The sequence below is a fragment of the Podarcis bocagei genome, assembly GCF_964188305.1.
Source record: "Podarcis bocagei genome assembly, chromosome: 16".
NCBI lineage: Eukaryota > Metazoa > Chordata > Lepidosauria > Squamata > Lacertidae > Podarcis > Podarcis bocagei.
Window position 1 is genome coordinate 5594559 of NC_138142.1, and position 21530 is coordinate 5616088.

The following is a 21530-nucleotide window of genomic DNA, read 5'->3' on the forward strand; positions in this document are numbered from 1 at the left end:
AACCCTTTTGTCTAGCGAGTTTTTCGTCTTGCGAGGCATTCGTCTTGCGGGGCACCACTGTAAAGGTAAAGGACCCCTGACAGTTAAGTCCAGTCGCAAATGACTCTGGGGTTGCAGCGCTCATCTCGCATTGCAGGCCGAAGGAGTAGACGTTTGTCCGCAGACAGTTTTTCTGGGTCATGTGGCCAGAATAACTAAGCCTCTTCTGGCGCAACGGAACACCAAAACCAGAGCAGCACACAGAAATGCCATTTTACCTTCCCGCCAGAGTAGTACCTATTTATCTATTTGCACTTTCGAACTGCTAGGTTGGCAGGAGTTGGGACCGAGCAAGGGGAGCTCACCCCATCGCGGTGATTCGAACCTCCGACCTTCTGATCGGCAAGCCCAAGAGGCTCAGTGGTTTAGAACACAGCGCCACCTGCATCCCTACACACACACACACACACACAATATTACCCTAAAGACACCACAGTCTCTGCTGACTTTCAGTCCCAGCAGTAAGCACCTGGAACCCCTGGAATATCTCACCACTAGGAGATTGGGTTGGTGTGCAACACTGGTGTTAGAAGTGGGATTCACGTTTCCTGCAGGAGGACCTCTGAGTGTTGTGTGTCTGAAGTGAAATGGAGGGAGGAATAGCAATAGCAAACAGGTGGAGTTGATGATGGAAAAACAGAGCCAGTGATTTGACAAAATGGAACAGCGGTTTCATGGGGAAATGCAGCAGCAGAGCCAGCAGTTTAATGGAACAGCTGCAAACAGAGATGGCAAAAAACATATTTGGAGCAAAAACGTGACTCCATGCAAGGTAAGAACCCTGCCTGATCAGATACTACTGGAAAGGGTTGAAAGTGACCCATACCTGCTAACTTCCAGGTGTCTGAATAAAACTGTTTTATTCCAGGAAGCTTTTCTGGGATATACAGTATCTAGCCTCATATAATCAACATGCTTAAATCTAATTAAAATTGAATGGGTTAAGACCACAGAGTAAGCTGTCCTCCCAGGCTTAGCTAGGTGACATACCCTCACCTTGGGAGGAAGGGTTACCAAGCCCTTCGTTCTTTTTCTCTTTCCACCAGGTGAACCAACCAGTAAGAATGTCTGGGCTGGTTGCTCCAAGCCCAGACCACATGGCTTTAGCAAGCCATCTTTATGTTTCTATGCAAATAATTTAGAAACATTTAGAAACCAATTTTGAAATTAAGTTGTACCACCTGTCTTTTATTGCTGCTGTATGGAAAAGGACATGAATATGATATTTGAGGAGTTTGTAAGTAAACCATTTTTTACTTACCAAATGTGTGGTCTCTTTCTATGTTGAGGGGAAGTGGGAAATTTTGGAAGAAACTTAGAAGGGAATATGATAAACTAACAGCCTATATTTCCACACTCTACTTTGCTGCAAGTTTTGTGATTTTAAATCTCTGCTGGGTCTCTCTCACCAAACCTGGATCTATGCATCCAAGGAATTCTCATTTTATTCTTTTACCAAATTACTCAGAAACCAACAGTCTTTGCATCTCCAATGTTTTGATCTCTGGTGTTTAATTTATGCTTTAAATGTTGTATTTGGCATAAATATGTTTAAATAAATAAGCCTGCCACCAAGCAGGGACTTTCCAGGCAGAGACAGAAATTCTTTCCCTGCAATTGCGTCTTTCAGCTGGAGATTCCAGAGACTAAATTTGGGACCTTCTACGTGCAAAACAGGTGCTCTCAGCACTGGTCTAAGCTTCCCTCCTTGATTTTGTTGGTTACAGAGTGAAAATCTGTAGACAGACAACTGGGTGGAGGCTCAGCAAACCTGTAAAGACTGTGTGCAGTGCTGCCATCTGGAGGCCATAAATAATAATACCTCTTCTGATTTTAGTTGTAGTGTTAGGATTACAACAAATATTATCTTGGGTTGTGTGAATTCTCAGACTCCTGCCATAGTGGACGCTGCTTGTGTTTTATCAAGCTGAAACTAACAGCAGAAGCGCAAGCCGTATATTATCAGAGCAAGTCAGATGGTACATTTTGGAGAAGGGTAGGAGAGGCGGTGGGGGCAGACGTAAGCCCCACCACCACCATGGCTTGTCTATATTTTAACATTATCTAGCTGTTAATCCCATTCCAATTAGACCAGAGTAGTCCACACTCACACATATTTGAATTTGTATACTAGGAGCAACTCTGGTATTTCCCATTTATACCAGTAGGGGTTTTCTTTCCTTCCTGGACCTGCCTTCTAAATTGTTGACTCCATTATGCTACAAATCCACCTAACAGTTACCTCGTTCAACCCGCATTTTATCAGTTTCTCTGCAAGAATATAATGGGGGACTTTATCAAAAGCCTTACTGAGATCAAGATACGCTATATCCCCAGCATTCCCCTGATCCACCAAGCTGGTTACCCCATCAAAAAAGAAATGAGGTTTGTCTGACATGACTTAGTCTTAATAATCACAGCTTCCTTTTCGAAGTGCTCTTAAGTTTGTTTCTTGTTTAATGATTTTATTAAGTTTTTCAATTTTATCATATTTCACACAAAAGGGGGGGGGGGAATAGAATATAAATCCCCAAATCCCCCCATGACTTTTCTCAACTACCTTTTCTGGTGCTTTATCTCACCCTGCTTATTAGTTATTTCTTATTCTTTAAGATAATTATTACTCTTATCATTCTAACCTCATATTTCTATTTCTACATTTATTTTATTAGTTTGTTTTGTTGGGTGCAAGTGTTTAATCAAACCCTGCAAGTGTGTCCACTTCTTTACATTGATTCTGTAGATATAATAATAATAATAATAATAATAATAATAATAATAATAATAATAATAATAATAATAATAATATAATAATAATAATAATAATAATAATAATAATAATAATAATAATAATAATAATAATTTATTTATACCCTGCCCATCTGGCTGAGTTTCCCCAGCCACTCTGGGCGGCTCCCAATCGAGTGTTAAAAACAATACAGCATTAAATATTAAAAACTTCCCTAAACAGGGCTGCTTCAGATGTCTTTTAAAAATAGGATAGCTGCTTATTTCCTTGTCATCTGATGTACATAAATGGCTCCCAGTCCTTCTTAAAATCTCTTAAGCTTTTGATAGCATTGACATGGTATCCTCCTGAGGTGGGACTTGGAGGTGCTCTGCTACCTTGGTTGTGGTCCTGCCTCTGAGACCGAGTCCAGAGAGCAGCATTGGGCGAATGCTTTCCAGTCCCCTGGAGGTGGCATTATGGGGTGCCACAGGGCACTCCCTTATTCCCAATGCTATTGAATATCTATATGAAGCTGCTGGGAGTTGCCATTAGGAGTTTTGGGGCAAGGTCTGATGAGTATGCTGATGACACTCAGCTCTCTTTTTCCATCTGACTCAGGAGAGGAAAGACAATCTGAGCTTGAATCCTGACAAGATGGAGGCACAGTAGGTGGGTGGCTCCTGCGTCCAAGAAACTGCTCAGTTGCCTCTCTTGTGTGGGGTTGCACTCCCCTGAAGGTGCAGGTTCACAGTCTGCGGGTGCTTTGTCCCTGGAGGTCCAGGCAGCCTCAGTGGCTACGACCATTCCTGGACTGGAAAATCTTGGCCACAGGAGTCCGTGTACTGGTTACTTCCAGACTTGCTGCAATGCACTCCTTACAGGGCATTTCTTGTACTTGGTCTGGATGTTGCAGTTAGTGCCTAATGCTGTGGCACAATTGCTGACAGGAATGAGACCCCCATCTGCATATTACTGCTCACAGACCTCCACTGCTTGCCAATTTGCTACCAGGCCAGGTTCAGTGTGTTACTATTAGTACATAAAGCATTCAACAGCTTGGGACCAGTTTACTTGCAAGATCTATGCCCACTTGACTGCTTCAGTCTGCAGAACTTGCACGGTTGTGGTTGGCATCCTTCTGTCTTGGAATACTAGCTCTGCATCTGTAAGAAGCATAGCTGTCAACTTACAGATTTGAAAATACGGGACCAGCAGCCTCAAAAATAAGGGTTCAGCAGCCAAAATAAGGGATGTTCCGAACACAGGTATGTTCAAGTTCTGAGCCCCTCCGAGTCAAAGGTATAAAGCCCAACCAGCAGCCAAACGAAGCCTCAAGCGGTGGTTTCCACAGCGCAGCAACCTGGCAAAAGGGATGCAGCAAGGAAAACCACCGTCAACTCTTCGCTGGGAAGTGCTGAGCAAAGGTGAGTCCCCAGGCAACGCGGCCGAATTGATCAGCACAAGGCATGCAAGCTCCACCCCCCAGTCATTCTTAGACTCCTTATTGGGTGAGCAATGCAGACAAGCAACACAGTTGGAGCCTCCCTCCTCCCTGGCCAGCAGGGAGGGAGGGAGAGGAGCTGCTTCCTTTGAAACCCGGGAAATTTAAGGGACATCATCAATAAGGGACAGCAGCGGGACATGGTGCTAGGATAAGGGACTGCCCCGCCAAATAAGGGGCGCTTGACAGCTATGGTAAGAAATCAGTTTTTGTGTGTGACAGCATCCACACTTCGGAACTCCCTGCCTATTGACATCAGAGATGCCTTCACTGTACTCTTTTTAGTGCCTGCTGAAAACAGTTTTGTTTAGGTTAGGCAAGCCCATCAGGACGTGTAGAATGTTGACATGTGCTTTAATCTGGGTTTTAGTTTGGGATTGATTTTAATTATGTTTTGAATGTTTTAAACAGTTGATTTCACAGCTTTCTACTGATTCTTATGCTTTTTGTAAACCACTTTAAGGTTTTATTACAATCAAGCAGTATCTAAATCTTGTGAAATAAAAAAATAAATCCACATAGAACCAAAATTATGTTTTAAAGAACTTCCTATCCCCTGTTGTTGGGGGGTGGGGATATCCCAACTGATGTTGCAAAACCTGCTATTGAAACTGTAAGAGAGGCTGGGCAGCCCTTGCTGGCAATTGTAATTCTTGCATTTTATTATAATGTAAGCTCCCCTGGAATCCTTGGAAGAAAGACAGGTTAGAAATTCTCTCATAAAGAAAAATTGCGGCTGGAGACTTAAAAAGCATTAGTTAGCAACCTGGGAGCAGACGTTGTCTGCCCAAGGAAGTTGCTTGTTTGTGTGCAGGTGTCATTCGGAATAAATAACAAGATAACTTCTCTTTCAAGTGTATTTCTAAAATTCTTCTGCAATAAGACAGCTACTTTAAGATCTTGTATAGAATGCAATTAGAAGCTAATTTTGGTCATCTATCCCTTTAAGAATCCCTTGCCCTTCCCTGTGGAACCAACTGGGCATAACATTCCTCAACAGTTATAAGGCTGAAGTATCTGACGAAGTGTGTATTACACACGAAAGCTCATACCTTTAAAACTTATATTGAGTTGATCTTTAAGGTGCCACTGGAATTATTAAAAAAGATATTTTCATCTTGTTATTTATTATGACTATGACAGATCAACATGGCCTTCCACCTGAATCTGGTGTCATTCATAGCTGACCTCTCCCATGCACACGGTCTTAGGCGACTTATTCCAGTTTTCAACTTCAGCTTTTAATCTCAAAACGTTCTGTTTATCACAGCTGATTCCTCTGTTCGTCTTGATTGGAATCGGAGGGACCGGCCTGTGCACCATGCGCCTTGCTCTTCGCAACCCTGATGTCAGGTAAGTGCCACCCCTCAGGGCAGGATCAGCCCTTGGCATGGTGCTGACAACTGCCATCCCTGCAAAACCACGTCACGTGTTCCCTGCCTCCCAGTGGCCCCTGGGTGTCCTTCACTGATGGATGTGAGGCAGCGCTTTTGAATGGGACCTCAGCTGGACTCCCACCCGTGGCAGCTGCCCAATACTTTACGCAACTCAGAATTCATCACAGGGATCCGTGGCCTGAGAGGATGGGAGTGAGCTTGGCTTCTTTTCAGAAGCGACACTGCCACTGAAGAGCGTCTGGGGACCCAGTGGCAGGGACTGGTGGCCTGGCTGGGCCAGGCTGATAAACACCCTTCCAAGCTCCTTGGGGGCAGAGCTTTTGCCACTTCTTTAAGTGTTGCATCTTAAAGCGCCACCTGAATAAAATATGACCTGCTGTGCTCCAGAGGTAGAATAATAATAGTAGTAGTAGTAGTAGTAGTAGTTATAAAACAAATTATAAAACTACAGTAAAACATTAGCATCAGCTTCTTAGCTTTAGAGTAAGAAAACCAACCATATAAGGATTGCCATTCCTCAGCCGAGTTGTATCCAAGGCATTGCAATGAGCGGTACAGCATAGCTAAAAGGGTATTTGGGAAGAGAGTAAAGCCAATGAACTGTCTGGGCAGAAAGCACAAAGTCTATCAGGAACCTGTCATGGAGAAAGTGTAGGATTGGGTTGCCAGCATCGAGTTCTGTCCAGCACTGCCTCACCAACTTGCCGCTGTCTCTGGTACAAGGCAGTGAGAAGCTGCCCTTGCATTTAGGTAACTGTGTGTTAACTGGCTTTAAAGGGCTTTTACAAATACTTGGGGTACGGTGGCCTTTTTTTACATCCCACATTATAAAAGAAGTGTGCTCTTCTGGTGGCACTGAGGAGGCCATGATTGTTAAATTTGGTGGGAACCATGTGCCAAGAGTTGGGCAGAGCGTTACGCCTTATGCTGTACGTTTTTCTTCTTCTTCCAAAGATGTACTCCTTGCTGTCTGCCTCTTGTCACGTTTCTCTGCCTGGCTGGGACAAAAAGAGCAACCCAGAGCCTTGGAACAAGCTGTGACCCAACGACCAGTACAAGGTATGGTAGGAAATACTTAACTAGGGTTATGATGCTGGTTATCTTATAGGCCAGGGATGGGGAGCCTGGTGTCCAGCAGAGATTGTTGGGACTCCAACTCCCATCAGCCCCATCCCTGAAATCTACGGAAGATGGGCTAATAATAATAATAATAATAATAATAATAATAATAATGGCCATTTGGTGGGAGGAATAATAAGCTTCAGCTTTGGAAGGCCTGGTGTGTGTGATCACAGCATTTGGGGTTGGACTAGATGACCCCTGGGTTCCTTCTATGATTCTTCATTCTCCTCTCCTGTTCAATCTTCTAAACTCTTGACTGAATAAGCAGGATAGATCCCTGAGTTTCTGCCATTGACAAAATTGCTTTTAAGCCCATTAAAGTTGAATGATTTCCTGCCACTTCCGAGTCACCTTCAATGGTAGCCCCACATAGAGCGCGTGGTAGTAGTCCAAGCTGGAGATAACGCTTAACCATGCTGCCTCTTGCAGTTCTATGCGGTGAATGCAGACTATGACAAGCTGAAAAAAGGAGCGCCCAGATATCTGAAGAGCAAATGAATCTGGGAGCTATAGTTTGGGTCTTTGGGTTTGATGCTTTTGTAACTGGATCTGTAATGGCTCTTAGTCAAATACAATAAATGATTGATTGATTGACTGACTGATTGATTGACTGAAAAATGTCCCCCTCCTGCCCCCTTGGGTGTCCGGTGTGGCCTTCACAGATATAGACACAGCTTGGGGGAGGGTGTTTTGGCTGCTGAGCTGCGCCCCACCCCCCTTGTGAGGGCTGAGGGTGTGGTGGTGATGCCTCCCCAGCTGCTGCCATTGTCTGTGGGTTGACTGTGATGCCACAAACACATTTGGCAGCTGAGCGGGTGGGTCAAGGCGCAAGCCTCGGCAGTTGCCCTCCCCAGAGAGAAATGGGCAGCTCGGTGGCACTCAGCCCTGGTGGTCTCCTGCCCCGTGGCAGCAAGCTGACAAGTGGAAGGAGGCAATCGCCTGGTGCTGGGATGCTGTGGAGCAAGGAGAAGGCAAGTACAAAGTTGACTTGCTGGTGGGATCGCTACCTGAAGGCGACGGATATTCAGCTCTGAAGCTGGTTGATGTCTGGCAATGGACTTGGCGAAGCTGCAGCTGGTGGGTGGTTGTTGGGAGAGTTTGCGTTCAGGCTAGTGGATGCTGTGAGGCTACGCTGGCTGAGATGGATGCAAAGTGGTTTGGAAGCCTTGTTTGTGAACAGGCAGCCAAACAGAGGAGGAGTCTGGGGGGACGCTGTTGGATGGGGGCCATCCCACTCACCTCTTTGCCTTTGCCTTACAGGGATGTCCGGAGCCGGTGAGGTTTCCCCCAAGTCCAAAGTCATGAAGAGAACCGCAGGGCGTCCCTATTTACAACGGAGAAATGAATGTAAAATACTGGCAGCGAACAATGGACAAGGCCGTGGCCGTACCTGAGAGAAGGAGCTTTGAAGGGAGACTGCAGGCGGACATCTGCTGCATTGCAAGTGATGGGGCAGTGGGGAGAGAGAAGAAAATGAGGGAGGAAACATTAGGCCACATTAGGTGCACCGTCCATTGGAAGTGCTATGAAGACGCTTTGAACAGGAATGGCTTCCCCTCAGGGATTCTGGGAACTGTAGGTGGTTAAGGGGACAGAGAGTTGTTAGGCGGGTTAGGCTTAGGCTTAGGGTTAGGAGTAGGGTAGGGGTAGGGTTGAGTTGGGGTAGTGTTAGGGTTAGGGTTCCCTTCTTGTCCGGGAACTCTGGGAATTGTAGCTCTAGTTAAGGGTTAGGGGTTAGAGTTAGGATTAGCATCAGGGGTAGGGGTAGAGTTCCCTTTTTTGCCAGGGAACTCTGGGAATTGTAGCTCTTGGAGGGGAATGGGGTCTCCTAACAACTCTCTGCACCCTTTTCAAACTACAGCTCCCAGATTCTTTGGGGGAAGAAGCCATGAGTCTTTAAAGCGGCTTCATAGCACATGAAATGGTGTGGATGTGGCCCTGGCCTCCCTCACCCCACTGCCCCTTATTCTTGAGGAATCGAAAAGATTTCCCCATGCAAATCTCTCGGAAACAATGTATTTCATTCGGAAAACTATTTAATAAAGATTACTTTTTATTAAAACCTTTGAATGTGTTTGAATGCCTCTTAAAATGCCTGTGCAGACCACTTTCTCAGGCAGGTTTGTCAGCAGCGCTGTGTTTCTGCCAGCACCTCCTTAATTTTGCTAGCCCCCGCTGCCAAAAGAGACCCAGCAAAGAGGCTTGTAGCAGCCGTCCCCAACTTGGTGCCTTCCAGATGTTGTTGGCCCAACTCCCATCATCTCTGACCGCTGGCTAGGCCAATGGGAGTTGGATTCCAACAGCATCTGCACTGCTATCCTGTGCAAACGAACCTGTTTGCCTGGGATTTTTGGGTGGGCAGGAAGGTGAAGGGAATTTTGTTGCTGCTGCTGCAGATGAAAGTCCAGGTGGTTCACGGAGCATGCGCTGCTTTTATCTGTTTTGTATAAGCAATGCTGGATCGGTTTTATTATGGTATATTATGCACATAATTAACCAGTGCAGCAACCTGAAAGCACACATTATACTCTGTATGAACATCCTAGGTTGGTCTTAATAAATTATGTTTCTTTCTGGCCTTGTGAGTTTTGTTCTCATGGGCTGAAACATGCAGTTCTTTCCCTGAGTTGCAAATCAGGAAAATCCAAGTTTGCATCTTGCCTCTGCTCTGCCATGTGGACTAAACTTCTCCACCTGCAAAATGAATATTTTAATACTGACACCTCTGTAAACATTGCAACAGATTGTGTATGTGAAACCCTTTGAACAGTTAAAAAAAATGCTATGTAAATATTAGAAGTTTTTATAGTTTTGGTCTGAAAAAAAGAGTCCTGGAGAACTTGAAAGCTCGTTTGCTATTTTGCCAGATTTTCATAGGTTCTCAGCTCCTGGAGGAAGGGAACTTTCCTCTTATGCTCTACACAGGACTAGGCACACAGAAGCTGCTTAATATGTAATAAAGATCATTCTACCGTGGCTTCCTATTTTCACTAGAATGGCAAGATAAAAATTATCTAACAAACAATAATAATAAATCCATATACAGTAAATACAGCCATGCTAATTTTGCAAGTTGCTTTGCTTCCCCTGCCATTTATAAATATTTTTATTTGATCTATTGAGATTAAAAAGAAATAACAAACAAAAGGGTTATCCAGAGGAAAGAAAATGGTAATATTTGTTACATCACATCACATCACAATACGTTATTCTTGCATTTCTAATTTAGCGTACTATTCGTTTTCATTTTCTTTTGTTAATTTTCATCAATATTATATTCTCTTATAATTATCCATCATACCACAGAAGTCATTCAAGGCCTGCCACTGACATCATGTACAAAAAATACCTTAAGGATTACTGTAATAACATGACGTCACTGCCATTTATAAATAAATGTGTGTGTATATATAATTTACATGATTTACATTTTACCCTTCCAGAGGGAATTCAGGATGGAAGACATGGCAAAGAGAGGGTATTAAAAACAGTTCAAGACATTCTCCACCAGCGACCTCAAGTTTGCCAGGAACGATGCTTCCTCCTTTCTGCCACCAAAAGCCTGAGTAAACAGGAATGTTTCAAAATCCCTCCTGAAAGTCAGCAGCCAGGAAGGCATTGTGCAAACAACCCGTCATGGCAGCGCCAGGCGGTGCCACCACCACCAAGGCCTCGCCGGCTGTCTGCGGGGTCTGAGAGGGGGTGGCCCAAACCGGCAGGCAGGCAGGCAGGCAAGCTGCCCCGGGAGGCGTCACGATCCCGCCACAGCTCGCCAGGGGCTGCTGCGCTCCTTAGGCATTTCTGAGTCGGGCGCAGAACGGGTTAACTGAAAGCGCAGCTGGGCGGGGGAGGACGAGATTTGGGGGGGCGGAGCCTGCGAAGAGGCCGGGCTTGGCTTCGTCCAATGGGAAGGGAGGAGGCGATGGCCAGAGCAGGCCGGGCGCGCGCGCAACCGGCGGGGATCGATGCGCTCCCGTCTGCGGCGCCTGCAAATGGCCCGGGAGGGGGGCCGCCTCCGCCGCCTCCGCCGCCGCTGCCCGCTCGGGTCTCCGCCCGAGGCGCCGCCGTAGCTGCCGGCTTCCCGCGGGGGCGCCTGCCCAGCGCCGAGGCTCCTCGGGAGAAAGCGCGCGGCGGGGGTCGAGCCGGAGGCGGATTCCGGCCCCGCTGACGTCAGGCGCGCACGTGGGACCGGGACCCGAGGGGGGGGCGGATCTCGCTCGCCTTCGTCGCTCGCCCGGGCGGCAGCAGCAGCAGCACAGCGGCAGCGGGAGCTGGAGGAGGAGGAGTGCGCGCTGGGCCCGGGCGCCATGGCGCAGCCCCTGCAGAAGTGCCGCGCGGAGTGGCAAGCCCTGGAGGAGGAATTCCAGCAGCTCCAGGTAAGGCGGGCGCGCTTGGGCTCCGGGCGAACCAGCCGCCGCCGCCGCGTTCTTTGGGGTGGCCCTTCGCGGGTGCTGTTCCTCCCGCTGCTCTTTTGCGGCGATCTCCGCTGCTGCGTAATCCGGACGGGGCGGGATCCCCGGGGAAGCCTCGCCTTTGGTGCGGCGGCAGAAGGGGCGCCGTCTCCGCCCCTGCGTAACTGGGCGCCATCGGGGCAGGGCGAGGGCTTCCCGGGGGGGCAGGCGGCGCCGCGCCGTCGTCCCCGGTGCAACGCAAAGGCAAGCCAATGCCGGGCGGTGGAAGGGAGCCGGCTTCGGCGCGCCTGCCGTGCTGTCATTCAAATAGGCTCCTTCTGCGCGGTCTGGGTGCAGAGCTCTTTCGTAGGATGTTCTTGCTGCGCGAGGGATGCGCTTCTTTCTCCTGCTCGGGGAGCCCGCGGGGTTCCGGGGTTCCCCCTGGGAAGGGCGCCCTTTGCAGTGCCAGCCCCGGGGGTTCTCGGGGCCAGATCGGCGGGGAGGGGGCGCCGGTGGCTGCGGGGAAGCGAGCGGTGCTTCCGGGTTGCGCGCTTTAAGCAAAGCACACTGGCGGGGGCGGAGGAGCAAGAGGTTAGGGGGCCCGGGGGGGGGTGCTGGTGGCCTCGAGCAGCCACCGCGCGCTGCGGTTGGAAAGAGGCCTTCGCGTCCCAGAATCCTTTCCAATGTCGTAGCTTTGCGGGGAATCCCAGGGTGGTCGCCCCAGCACCTCCGGGGACCTTGTAAAGGAATGGGAGGGAGGGGGGGTAACTCCCCTGTCCATCTCTACTGATGCATCTCAGAGCTCCTTTCATAAACTGCAATCCTTCCTTTCTGGCGGCACCGCCTTGCTCTTCTGCGATGCTCTGTTTTGTTTTGTTTTTTCCCCTTAGGGAGCTCCAAGAGAAAGAGAAAGGCATTTTTGCAGGGGGGAGAGGAAGAAGCCTTTCCATTGCCATTCCTCCCCACCCCCTGGAGATTTTACACATCATTGGTACAGCCACCACTTCCAAGTCAGGGGAAGAAGTACCGTATTTTTTGCTCCATAACGCTCACTTTTTTCCTCCTAGGAAGTAAGGGGAAATGTCTGTGCGTGTTATGGAGGGAATGCCTACGGGTGGTGGTGGGGATCTGCTGCAGTCGTGAGCAGAGGATCCATGGTTCCCCTTCCTTCCCTCCTCCGTGGCTCGCTTTGCTCACTTTGAAACAGCAAAGCGGGAGAAGAGCCACTGAGTGGGGAGAAGAGAGGGACAGAGAGCCTGGTTACAAAGCACGGATCCACATAGATCCTCAGGATTTTTGCACTGGGTCACCCCAAATTTACCATCAGATCACATAGCATGTCCATGGCTACAGCTTGCACCAAAAAAATCATGCACCCACTGTTGCCTGGGGCCGCAGTGGTGCAAAAACGTGGTTACAAAGCATGGATCCACATGGATCCTCAGGATTTTTGCATTGGGCTACCCCAAACTCACCGTCAGATCACATGTCTGTGGCCACAGCATGAACCACAAAAATCATACATCCACTGTTTCGTTTAGAATATTTTTTTTCTTCTGTTCCTCCTCTAAAAACTATGTGCGTGTTATGGTCGGGTGCGTGTTATAGAGCGAAAAATACGGTAATTTCCCCCCTAGGAAAACGGGCCATAGTGATAGACCATCTTCCCTGCATGCGGAAGGCCCCAATTTCAGCCCATTGTTGGGAATGTCCCTTGCCTGAGTCCCTGGAGAGTTGCTGCCAGTCAGTGTTGGTGCAACTGAAGGCAACTTCCGATGTACTTGGGATCTTGTTGCCATTTAGGGGCAGGCAAACTGGAGCAGGTTTAGAGGAGAGCAGCAAAGATGGTCATTGACCTGGAAAGCAGCTGCTGTGAGGGCAGGTAAAGGTAAAGGGACCCCTGACCATTAAGTCCAGTCGTGGACGACTCGGGGGTTGCAGCGCTCATCTCGCTTTACTGGCCAAGGGAGCCGGCGTTTGTCCACAGACAGCTTCCAGGTCATGTGGCCAGCATGACTAAGCCACTTCTGGCGAGCCAGAGCAGCACACGGAAACGCTATTTACCTTCCCGACGGAGCAGTACCTATTTATCTACTTGCACTTTGACGTGCTTTCGAACTGCTAGGTTGGCAGGAGCTGGGACCGAGCAACCGGAGCTCACACTGTCGCGGGGATTTGAACCGCCAACCTTCTGATCGGCAACCCTAGGTTCAGTGGTTTAAACCACAGCGCCACCCACGTCCTGTGAGGGCAGGTAAAACCAGCCAAAGGTGTTTAGCCCAGAGAAGAGATGACTGAAGGGCGGAGGAGGGGCTATCAGATCTACAGACAAGAAGGCAAAGTCTCGTTCTCTGTTGCTCCAGAGGACAGAATTGGATCTAATAGGCAGAAGTTACAAGAGGGAAGATTTTGTTTGAACATTGTGAGAAACATCTTGAGAGTGAGAGTAGTTCATCAAGGACACGGGTAGGTAAACTAAGGCCCAGGGGCCGGATCTGGCCCAATCACCTTCTAAATCCAGCCCACAGATGGCCTGGGAATCAGCGTGTTTTTACATGAGTAGAATGTGTCCTTTTATTTAAAACGCATCTCTGGGTTATTTGTGGGGCATAGGAATTCATTCATTTCCCCCCTTAAAATTTAGTCCAGCCCCCCACAAGGTCTGAGGGACAGTGGACCTGCGCCCCTGCTGAAAACGTTTGCTGGCCCCTGATCAAGGAGGCATTGTTCCTTAGGGGAGGGTGGGGCTCCCTGGGGCTGAAGGGTCTTCAGGCAGAGGCTTGCCAGGCCCCAGTTGGAGACACTTTAGCTCCTTCATTGCCTGCATTGGGCAGGAGGTGGACTAGAGGGGTCACAGCGGTTATGCTCTTGAGCAGCAACAGAGACAGATTTAAACAGCCATTATTCATGGCGACTGTTTCTGGAACTGTCAGTGGTATGTGATACTTCGCCATCTAATTTTATTCTACACAATTGCTTTAAAGTTGCAGATTCAATTTTACGTTATTATTATTTTTAATCGCTTTAACTTCTTTGCACCTCTTTCTCTCTCTTTAAATGTTTTCTCTTTTTTTCTTTGCAAATCGCTTAGAGGACTTAAATCGAGTAAGGTATATAATATTTGTTGGGTAGATAAATAAAATACGAAGAAGGGGCTACTCCAAGGTTTTTGCAGTCCAAAATTCAAGTGCAGGGAGCAGAGGCTGAAGAGTAAATGGCGAAAAGATTCTGTATTTCAGAGGTCTGTATTTATGCTTAGTTTCATGAAGGGACAGAGCCTCTTTCCCTGCGTCCGCCTGTCTCTCCAAGGAGGTGGAGATGGGGCTGATCCATCCTCCTAAGGACAAGGAACTGGCTTGTATCTGAGGGAGAAAGAGGAGCCAGCCCACATCCTCCTCTGTGTCCTTTCTGCAAAGCTTCCTTTAGGTCAGTGGTGGGGGACTGATGTCATTGGACTTCGACTCCCATCTTCCCTTGCCACTGGTCATGCTGGCTGGGACTGGTGGGAATTGGAGGGTGCCAGAGTTGTGCAGGTTGTTTTAGCCAATGCTTTGGGCGGTGAGAGAGGGAGGGGCTTGGCAATGGGGGCCGGAGGAGAGGCTGGTTTGCTGCGAGGCTGCAGTTGCCAGTGCCAACAGCAGATTATGCACCTGCTCTCCTATGTGGGTGGTGGTGAAACAGCCCACAATTGCTCTCCCTCTTTTCTTTCTCTGCAGTCTGAGTCTATCTCATAGCATAGGAAAGATTCAATTGGTCTACAAATGTCTTAAAGCTTTTCTATTAGTATAGAAAGCCCTTTCAGGACCCATGACTGACCTCTAGAGCATCTTGCCAGTGCCATCACTGTACACCAAAGGGGCTTTAAAAATTAGAAGTAAAACCCATAACATATGTTTGGGTTAAACCGGGATCTGAAATAGTGGTCAAACGACTCCCAACAGGTATATGCACGTTTGCAACCCGCAGTGGCGTGTCTGCGCATGTGCGGGTTGTGATTTAGCGCTTCTGCGCATGCACGACTGCCAAAACCTTGAAGTAACCTGTTCCGGTACTTCTGGGTTTTGGTGGGTGCGTAACCCGAAAAAACGCAACCTGAAGCGGCTGTAACCTGAGGTATGACTGTACTGCACAAGGACGTGCTGGAAAACGATAGACAGTAAAACCCAGCTGGTGGTTTGATTCAGCAGGTGCTGAGAAACTGCCTTGAAAACCATGTAAACATCTGGGAGAAGAAAAAGACCTGGCACCAAAAGTGAAGCCGAGTCGGTGCCAGGCAGGTCCCCTGGGAAGGGAGCAGGTGCCACCACAGAAAAGCCTTATTGCTTTTGCCTGCTTTGCTTCACTTGCCAGGGATGCCCGGGGGGGGGAGCGGGGAGCCTGCCTTATAACAGCTCTGTCTCGCTCAATATTCCTCTTTACCAGGTTTGGAGAATATTGCTTATTGCAATAGCAACAAGCCCCAAACTCACATTCCTTCTTGGGCAGCCTTGGGCCAGAGGCAAACGTGAGTGGAGCAACAAATGTAAACGTTACCTTTATATATACAACCTCTGCTACCTTGTGGGATGCCTTTGGGAGGAGCCAAGGCGAAGGAGTAAACTCTACACAAATCTGGATGGCGCTCCTTCCAGCAACTCCTGCATCCCAAATATATTACTCTGCTATTCTTTGGACCACATCAGCAAGGCTGAGGAGGGGGCCTTGTTGTCTAGAAAGCCTGTCCAGGCTTGTGCCCTGGAAAAGTCACTTTGGTGCTGCTATCACAACAGTTTGGCTTCGTTTCCTCTTGAGACAAACAGATGGCAACAACAACGTCATAGATTTAGCGGCAATTCCAGTCAGGCAAGAGCATTTGAGGAGGCTGGGAAGAAGGGCTGTACCTTGCAGAGAGTCCCACAGGCAAGGGAGAGGAACCTGGAGGACCTCACTGACGTGTTGAGGGTGGCCCAGTTGAGCTCCCACTGAAGATGTGATTGGCACAGGGTGAGGTGATCCAGTAACAGAATTCCTTACTTATTAACATTTGCAAGATAACTATTTGCAGGATGTTGGAAGAGTAGGCTGAGAATGGAGCTGTTGGTGGAACCTGAGAGGGGCGTTCTGTTTGTCAAAGCTAACAGCCTATCAGATACCTAGTGTTAAGTGCAAATAAATAAATTACAGACATTTGGGAAACCTGTAGTGGTTGGCATGACAAACACCGCTATGACATCCCTGTCCAGATTTTGAATGCTTTGGTTTGGTTGTGAGCCAATTGTAGACCTATCAGCTCCCCTTTCCCCTGACCTGCAGTTTCAAACCAGCGTTAGCGTTACTCCAGGTTTGCAAGGCTGTCATAAGGGCTGCAGGGCAGGGGTGGCCAAGGTGGTGCCCTCCGTATGCTTTTGACCTCTCATCTCCCACCAGCTGTAATCAGCACAGTCAATAGACAGGACCCAGGGGTGATGGAGGTCCAGGAACCTCCAGAAGGCTACAAGCCCATCATTCTTGGCTTGTGTGGGTTGAAGCACATAATCATAAGGACTAGGAACACAAGAAGAGCCTGCTGGGTTAGGACGATGACTCATCTGGCCCAGCTTCCTTACCTCACAGTGGCCAACCAAAGGCCTGTGGGAAACCAGTAAGGAGGACCAGAGTGGAACAGCAGCTCTGTCCCCGCTTGTGATCCAGCAGTTGGTGCTGAGAGGCTGTACTGCCTGTGATGGTGTAGCTAGAACATAGCCATTGCGGCAAGCACCTGTTGATAGGCCTCTCCTCTATAAATGTGTCTAGTCTGCTTTTAAAGCCACCCAAGTTGGTGGCCAGGGATGTGGGTGGCGCTGTGGGTTAAACCACAGAGCCTAGGACTTGCCGATCAGAAGGTCGGCGGTTCGAATCCCTGCCATGGGATGAGCTCCCGTTGCTCGGTCCCAGCTCCTGCCAACCTAGCAGTTCGAAAGCACATCAAAGTGCAAGTAGATAAATAGGTACCGCTCCGGCGGGAAGGTAAACGGCGTTTCCGTGCGCTGCTCTGGTTCTCCAGAAGCGGCTTAGTCATGCTGGCCACATGACCTGGAAGCTGTACGCCGGCTCCCTCTGCCAGTAAAGCGAGATGAGAGCCACAACCTCAGAGTCAGCCACAGCTGGACCTAATGGTCAGGCGTTCCTTTACCTTTAAGTTGGTGGCCATCCCTGCCTTTTGTGGAAGCGAATTCCATCATTTCACTAAGCACCACATTATGAAGTCCTTTCTTTCATCTGTCCCTGCATCTTGGGTGTCCCAGATAAGAACTGGTCAGATTCTATGGCTTTACATCCTTCTGCAAAATCGCAGCACATGCACTCATGCCTATTATGGTTCCAAGCAGGGCACATGATGTATCCCATGACTCTTAGCTACACTGGAGCTGTTTTGCCTCTGCCTGCATCGGAACACGCTTGTTTTTCAAAACAGCTCCGGGACCCAGGAGAGCAGAGCCACGCAGTTAGGCACCTTAAACATTAGCAGGCTCCTGGCAAAGCTGCTCAGCTGCTGTTGCCCTTTGCCTTTGCCAGTTATTTCTCTTGTGGATCAATTTCGGCCTTGTGCCCCACCTCCATCTGACAGGGAACTTTCTTTTGAGGCCACTGATCACGTTTCTTCTGCCCTGCCAAGGTTTTGTGCTTGTGAAGTGAAACCCACTCAGGTGATTTTGTGTGTGAGTCACAGGGTGCCCCTCTTTGTGGGTGGGTGGGTGTTGTTGTTGAGCTCTGCGCCCCTTACCCCCAGTAAGTAGAAGCAACATAAATTGTTGAAAAATCAAAGCAAATCCATGTCATTGTGTTTTATACAAGTTGTAACATCCTTGTGATAGTGGGCTTTGAGTTATGCTGACGCAGGATTTTTACTTGTACCTTGTAAGTAGAATGTATTTATAACCTTGCCCTTGAAACAGAACTTAACGAGGGTGGCTTATATAGCAGACTAAAGGGAGAGATACAGTCAGAAGGCGCATGAGGCCGCTGCCTTGCTGGAGCTAATCAGGTCTGGATCTGGTCAGTTCCTGGATGGGGGGGACCATCTGAGAAGCACATGGATCCACTGGGTTCCGTGCAGGAAGAAAGGATTGAAATGTAGGAAAGTAAATAAATAAAAGCACCACAAATACAAAGCAGCAGATCAAAATATCAGGATAAGTCCATGATTGGACTGAAATTTGCAATCAAGACTCTGAGAAAATAAAAAGGGCTTTGCTAGGTGTCTAAAGGATATCAATGTAAGCCTCCCTGGAGGACAGTGTTTCATAAACAGAGGGGCCACCACTAAGTTGGATGTGTTGCCTCCCACTGCATTTTGAGTGCCCTTGGTGGCACTCAAAGGCTTGGTTTCTTTTCTGGCTTCTCTTGCTGTGTGTCTCTGTTGTTGGCGAGCATCTAAATTGCGGGTGGGCAATGAAACCATGGCAAAGCAAGACTGTTGGGTTCTTCCACAATGCCAAACCATAGTTAAGGCAAGCTGTGGTTTGTAAGCCAACAGCTAACCATGGTTTCACATAACAGTTTGTTGGCAGAAATCAAGCCATGGTTGGTTCACTGGCCTGGGTGTACCTGTTTGAACAAACCATATTGAGGCTAAACAAACCATGGTTTAGCATTTGGTGTGGACAGGCTCATGCAGAGATAGATGGCCCTACTCTGCCAAGAGTTTTAAAGATAACTGCTTTGGACTTACCGTATTTTTCGCACCATAGGACGCACTTTTGTTTTAGAGGGGGGAGAACAAGAAAAAAAAATCTCCCCCTCTCTGCCCAGCGCCCCTTCAGTGAAGTGGCAGGAGGCGCTGCACAGAGAGGGGGAGAACTTTCCCCCTCTTGTTTTCCCGCTCTAAAACAAGGTGCCGTTCAGGCGGCTACCTTGGAAGCCTGGAGAGCGAGAGGGGTCGGTGTGCACTGACCCCTCTCGCTCTCCAGGCTTCAGGTTCCTTTCGACCTGCTCTTTGGGGCTGGCGGGGGGGAAGCCCACCACCAGCCCCAAAGAGCAGGTCAGGGAGCAGCGGAAAGGCGCAGCGGAGTGGGTCCAGCCAGGAGAGGGTCGCGGGGGGCTGCTTTAGCCCCGCGCGCGTGCTCTCCCGGCTGGAGAGGTGACACGGGGCTGTAGAGGTTCCTGCCATAGCCGCGCGTCACCTCTCCAGCCAGGAGAGGGTCACGGGGCTATGGCGTCTTCGCTCCATAGGACGCACACACATTTCCCCTTCATTTTTGAAGGGGAAAAAGTGCGTCCTATAGAGCGTAAAATACGGTAACTTGCGTAAACAGTCCCTTGCCTGATGGACAATAGGAGAACAAGCTTAGTTCTTTAGGGCTGGTGAACAGCCCCGTGATTTTCCCTCTTCCTCCATGGTGCCCTGAGTGCTTGCTTTTATTTGTTGAATTTGTATCCTGCCTTTCCTCTTGAAGGAGTCCAGGGTAGTTATGTAGTTATGATTGGCTTGCGCACGGAACTCTTTTGACACTCACTGATGTGGGCGTCAAAAATACCTAATTACTTTCAGATACAAACTGACAACCTTTCTCCCCTATGTCTCCCTTTTTCCTGGCTCTTGAATTTTATCGTCCTCCTTACCTTCCTGTCTATCTGATTGAAAACAGGATTTTTAATCATTTCCCAGAGTTCTAAAACCATTAACAGGGATTTAATTTAGTTAAAGATTCTAAACCAGGAAGATTCTTCCTGTTAGCCCTGTAGTACCGAAAAAAATGGGGTGCGGGAGGCGCTGTGGTCTGAACCACAGAACCTAGGGCTTGCTAATCGGAAGGTCAGAGGTTTCAATCCCCACGATGGGGTGAGCTCACGTTGCTCGGTTCCTGCTCCTGCCAACCTAGCAGTTCGAAAGCACGTCAAAGTGCAAGTAGATAAATAGGTACCACTCCGGCAGGAAGGTAAACAGTGTTTCCGTGCGCTGCTCTGGTTCGCCAGAAGCAGCCTAGTCATGCTGGCCACATGACCCGGAAGCTTGGCCAGTAAAGTGAGATGAGCGCCACAACCCCAGAGTCATCCACAAGCAGGGGTCCTTTACTGAAGAGAATGAGACACTCTATTTTTGAAAATGTCATGTTTTTGTTTTAATTTCAACGTTTCCCTTCATTTCTGTTTTTTAAAAAGAATATTTATGGACTCTTTCAGTAAAAAAAATATGCATATGGCCACATACAGTTCTATTTTTATTGCTATAGATAATGAAGTGTTTTAAATTATTAATATGGGGAGGGGTCTTACTTCAGCAACATACTTTGGCCTGCTAATGTCCTGGCTTCCAAATAATGTATCATTATTATTATTATTATTAATTGTGAATATAAATAAGTAAAGCAGCACTTAGAAGAGAATTTTGAGCTGCTGTATAGAGTCTTTCTCTGGATATTTAAGAACATATGTTGGGGGTCACAAACCCTTTTCAAGCAGTGGGCACATCTCAAATTTTGAGAGAGTGCTGTGGGCGCCAGTCACAACATGGCTTCCATGGGAGGCTGTGGCATAAAACAAATATCCCATTTGGGAAATTTTCTAGAATTTCCATGCTAGGGAAGACTTTCCCTATTTTTGTTTTTATTTTATTATCACAGCTTGTAACAAACCTATGTAACAACAAATAAACATAAACTGCAAACCAAGACAAAAGCAGCTGATACTTCCTTCTGTCAAGAGAATTGCAATAGATCGCCTGGTATCTTCATAGACCTGTGAAAGACAGACAGTGATAATTTGAGTCCTTATTCCAGTAGATCTCTCCACAAGTTTCCATGCGTTTGAGCTGGCCTTTTTGTTTGGTCTTTGTGGCACATAAGGGAAATAAGTGGTAGCCGTACTGCATAAAAAGACAAAGTGTTTGATTTGCCTCTGGCTGTGACAAATTAACTTTTCAGCCAGGGCAACAGACCAGACTTGTGCATACTAAGAGTGCAGCGATATTCCTATACACGGGGCCAGTACAGTGGTACCTTGGGTTAATAACTTAATTCGCTCCGGAGGTCCATTCTTAACCTGAAACTGTTCTTAACCTGAGGTACTGCTTTGGCTAATGGGGCCTCCCACTGCTGCCGTGAGATTTCTGTTCTCATCCTGAAGCAAAGTTCTTAACTCGAGGTACTATTTCTGGGTTAGCAGAGTCTGTAATCTGAAGTGTCTGTAATCCGAGGTACCACTGTATTCGGCAATTTCTAGCCAAGGTATTTCCGCATCACAGGGCTGAAAACTAGTACAATGAGACAGAATTCTAGGAGGGAGTTGATGCTGAGCAGACAGGAGTATAGCCAGAGGTTGGCAACCTAAGGCCTATGGGCCGGAAGCGGCTGCGGAGGGTCGATTGACTGGCCCATGAACAACCCCTGAAC

General features: G+C 48.2%; 2 protein-coding genes across 2 annotated transcripts in view; both read left to right on the forward strand.

Moving 5' to 3' along the window:
• Nucleotides 1–5365: 5365 nt before the first annotated feature.
• LOC308576029 (uncharacterized protein) overlaps nt 5366–21530 on the forward strand; it is a 166927-nt gene continuing 150762 nt past the window's right edge. Inside the window, exons 1-2 of the mRNA XM_081175230.1 lie at nt 5366–5624; nt 6623–6727. Coding sequence (XP_081031356.1) covers nt 5467–5624; nt 6623–6727 — 263 coding nt within the window. The 5' untranslated portion in view covers nt 5366–5466. The remainder of the gene's footprint in view (nt 5625–6622; nt 6728–21530) is intronic.
• Nucleotides 11029–21530, forward strand: part of TMEM120B (transmembrane protein 120B) — a 36159-nt gene continuing 25657 nt past the window's right edge. Inside the window, exon 1 of the mRNA XM_081175087.1 lies at nt 11029–11166. Coding sequence (XP_081031213.1) covers nt 11098–11166 — 69 coding nt within the window. The 5' untranslated portion in view covers nt 11029–11097. The remainder of the gene's footprint in view (nt 11167–21530) is intronic.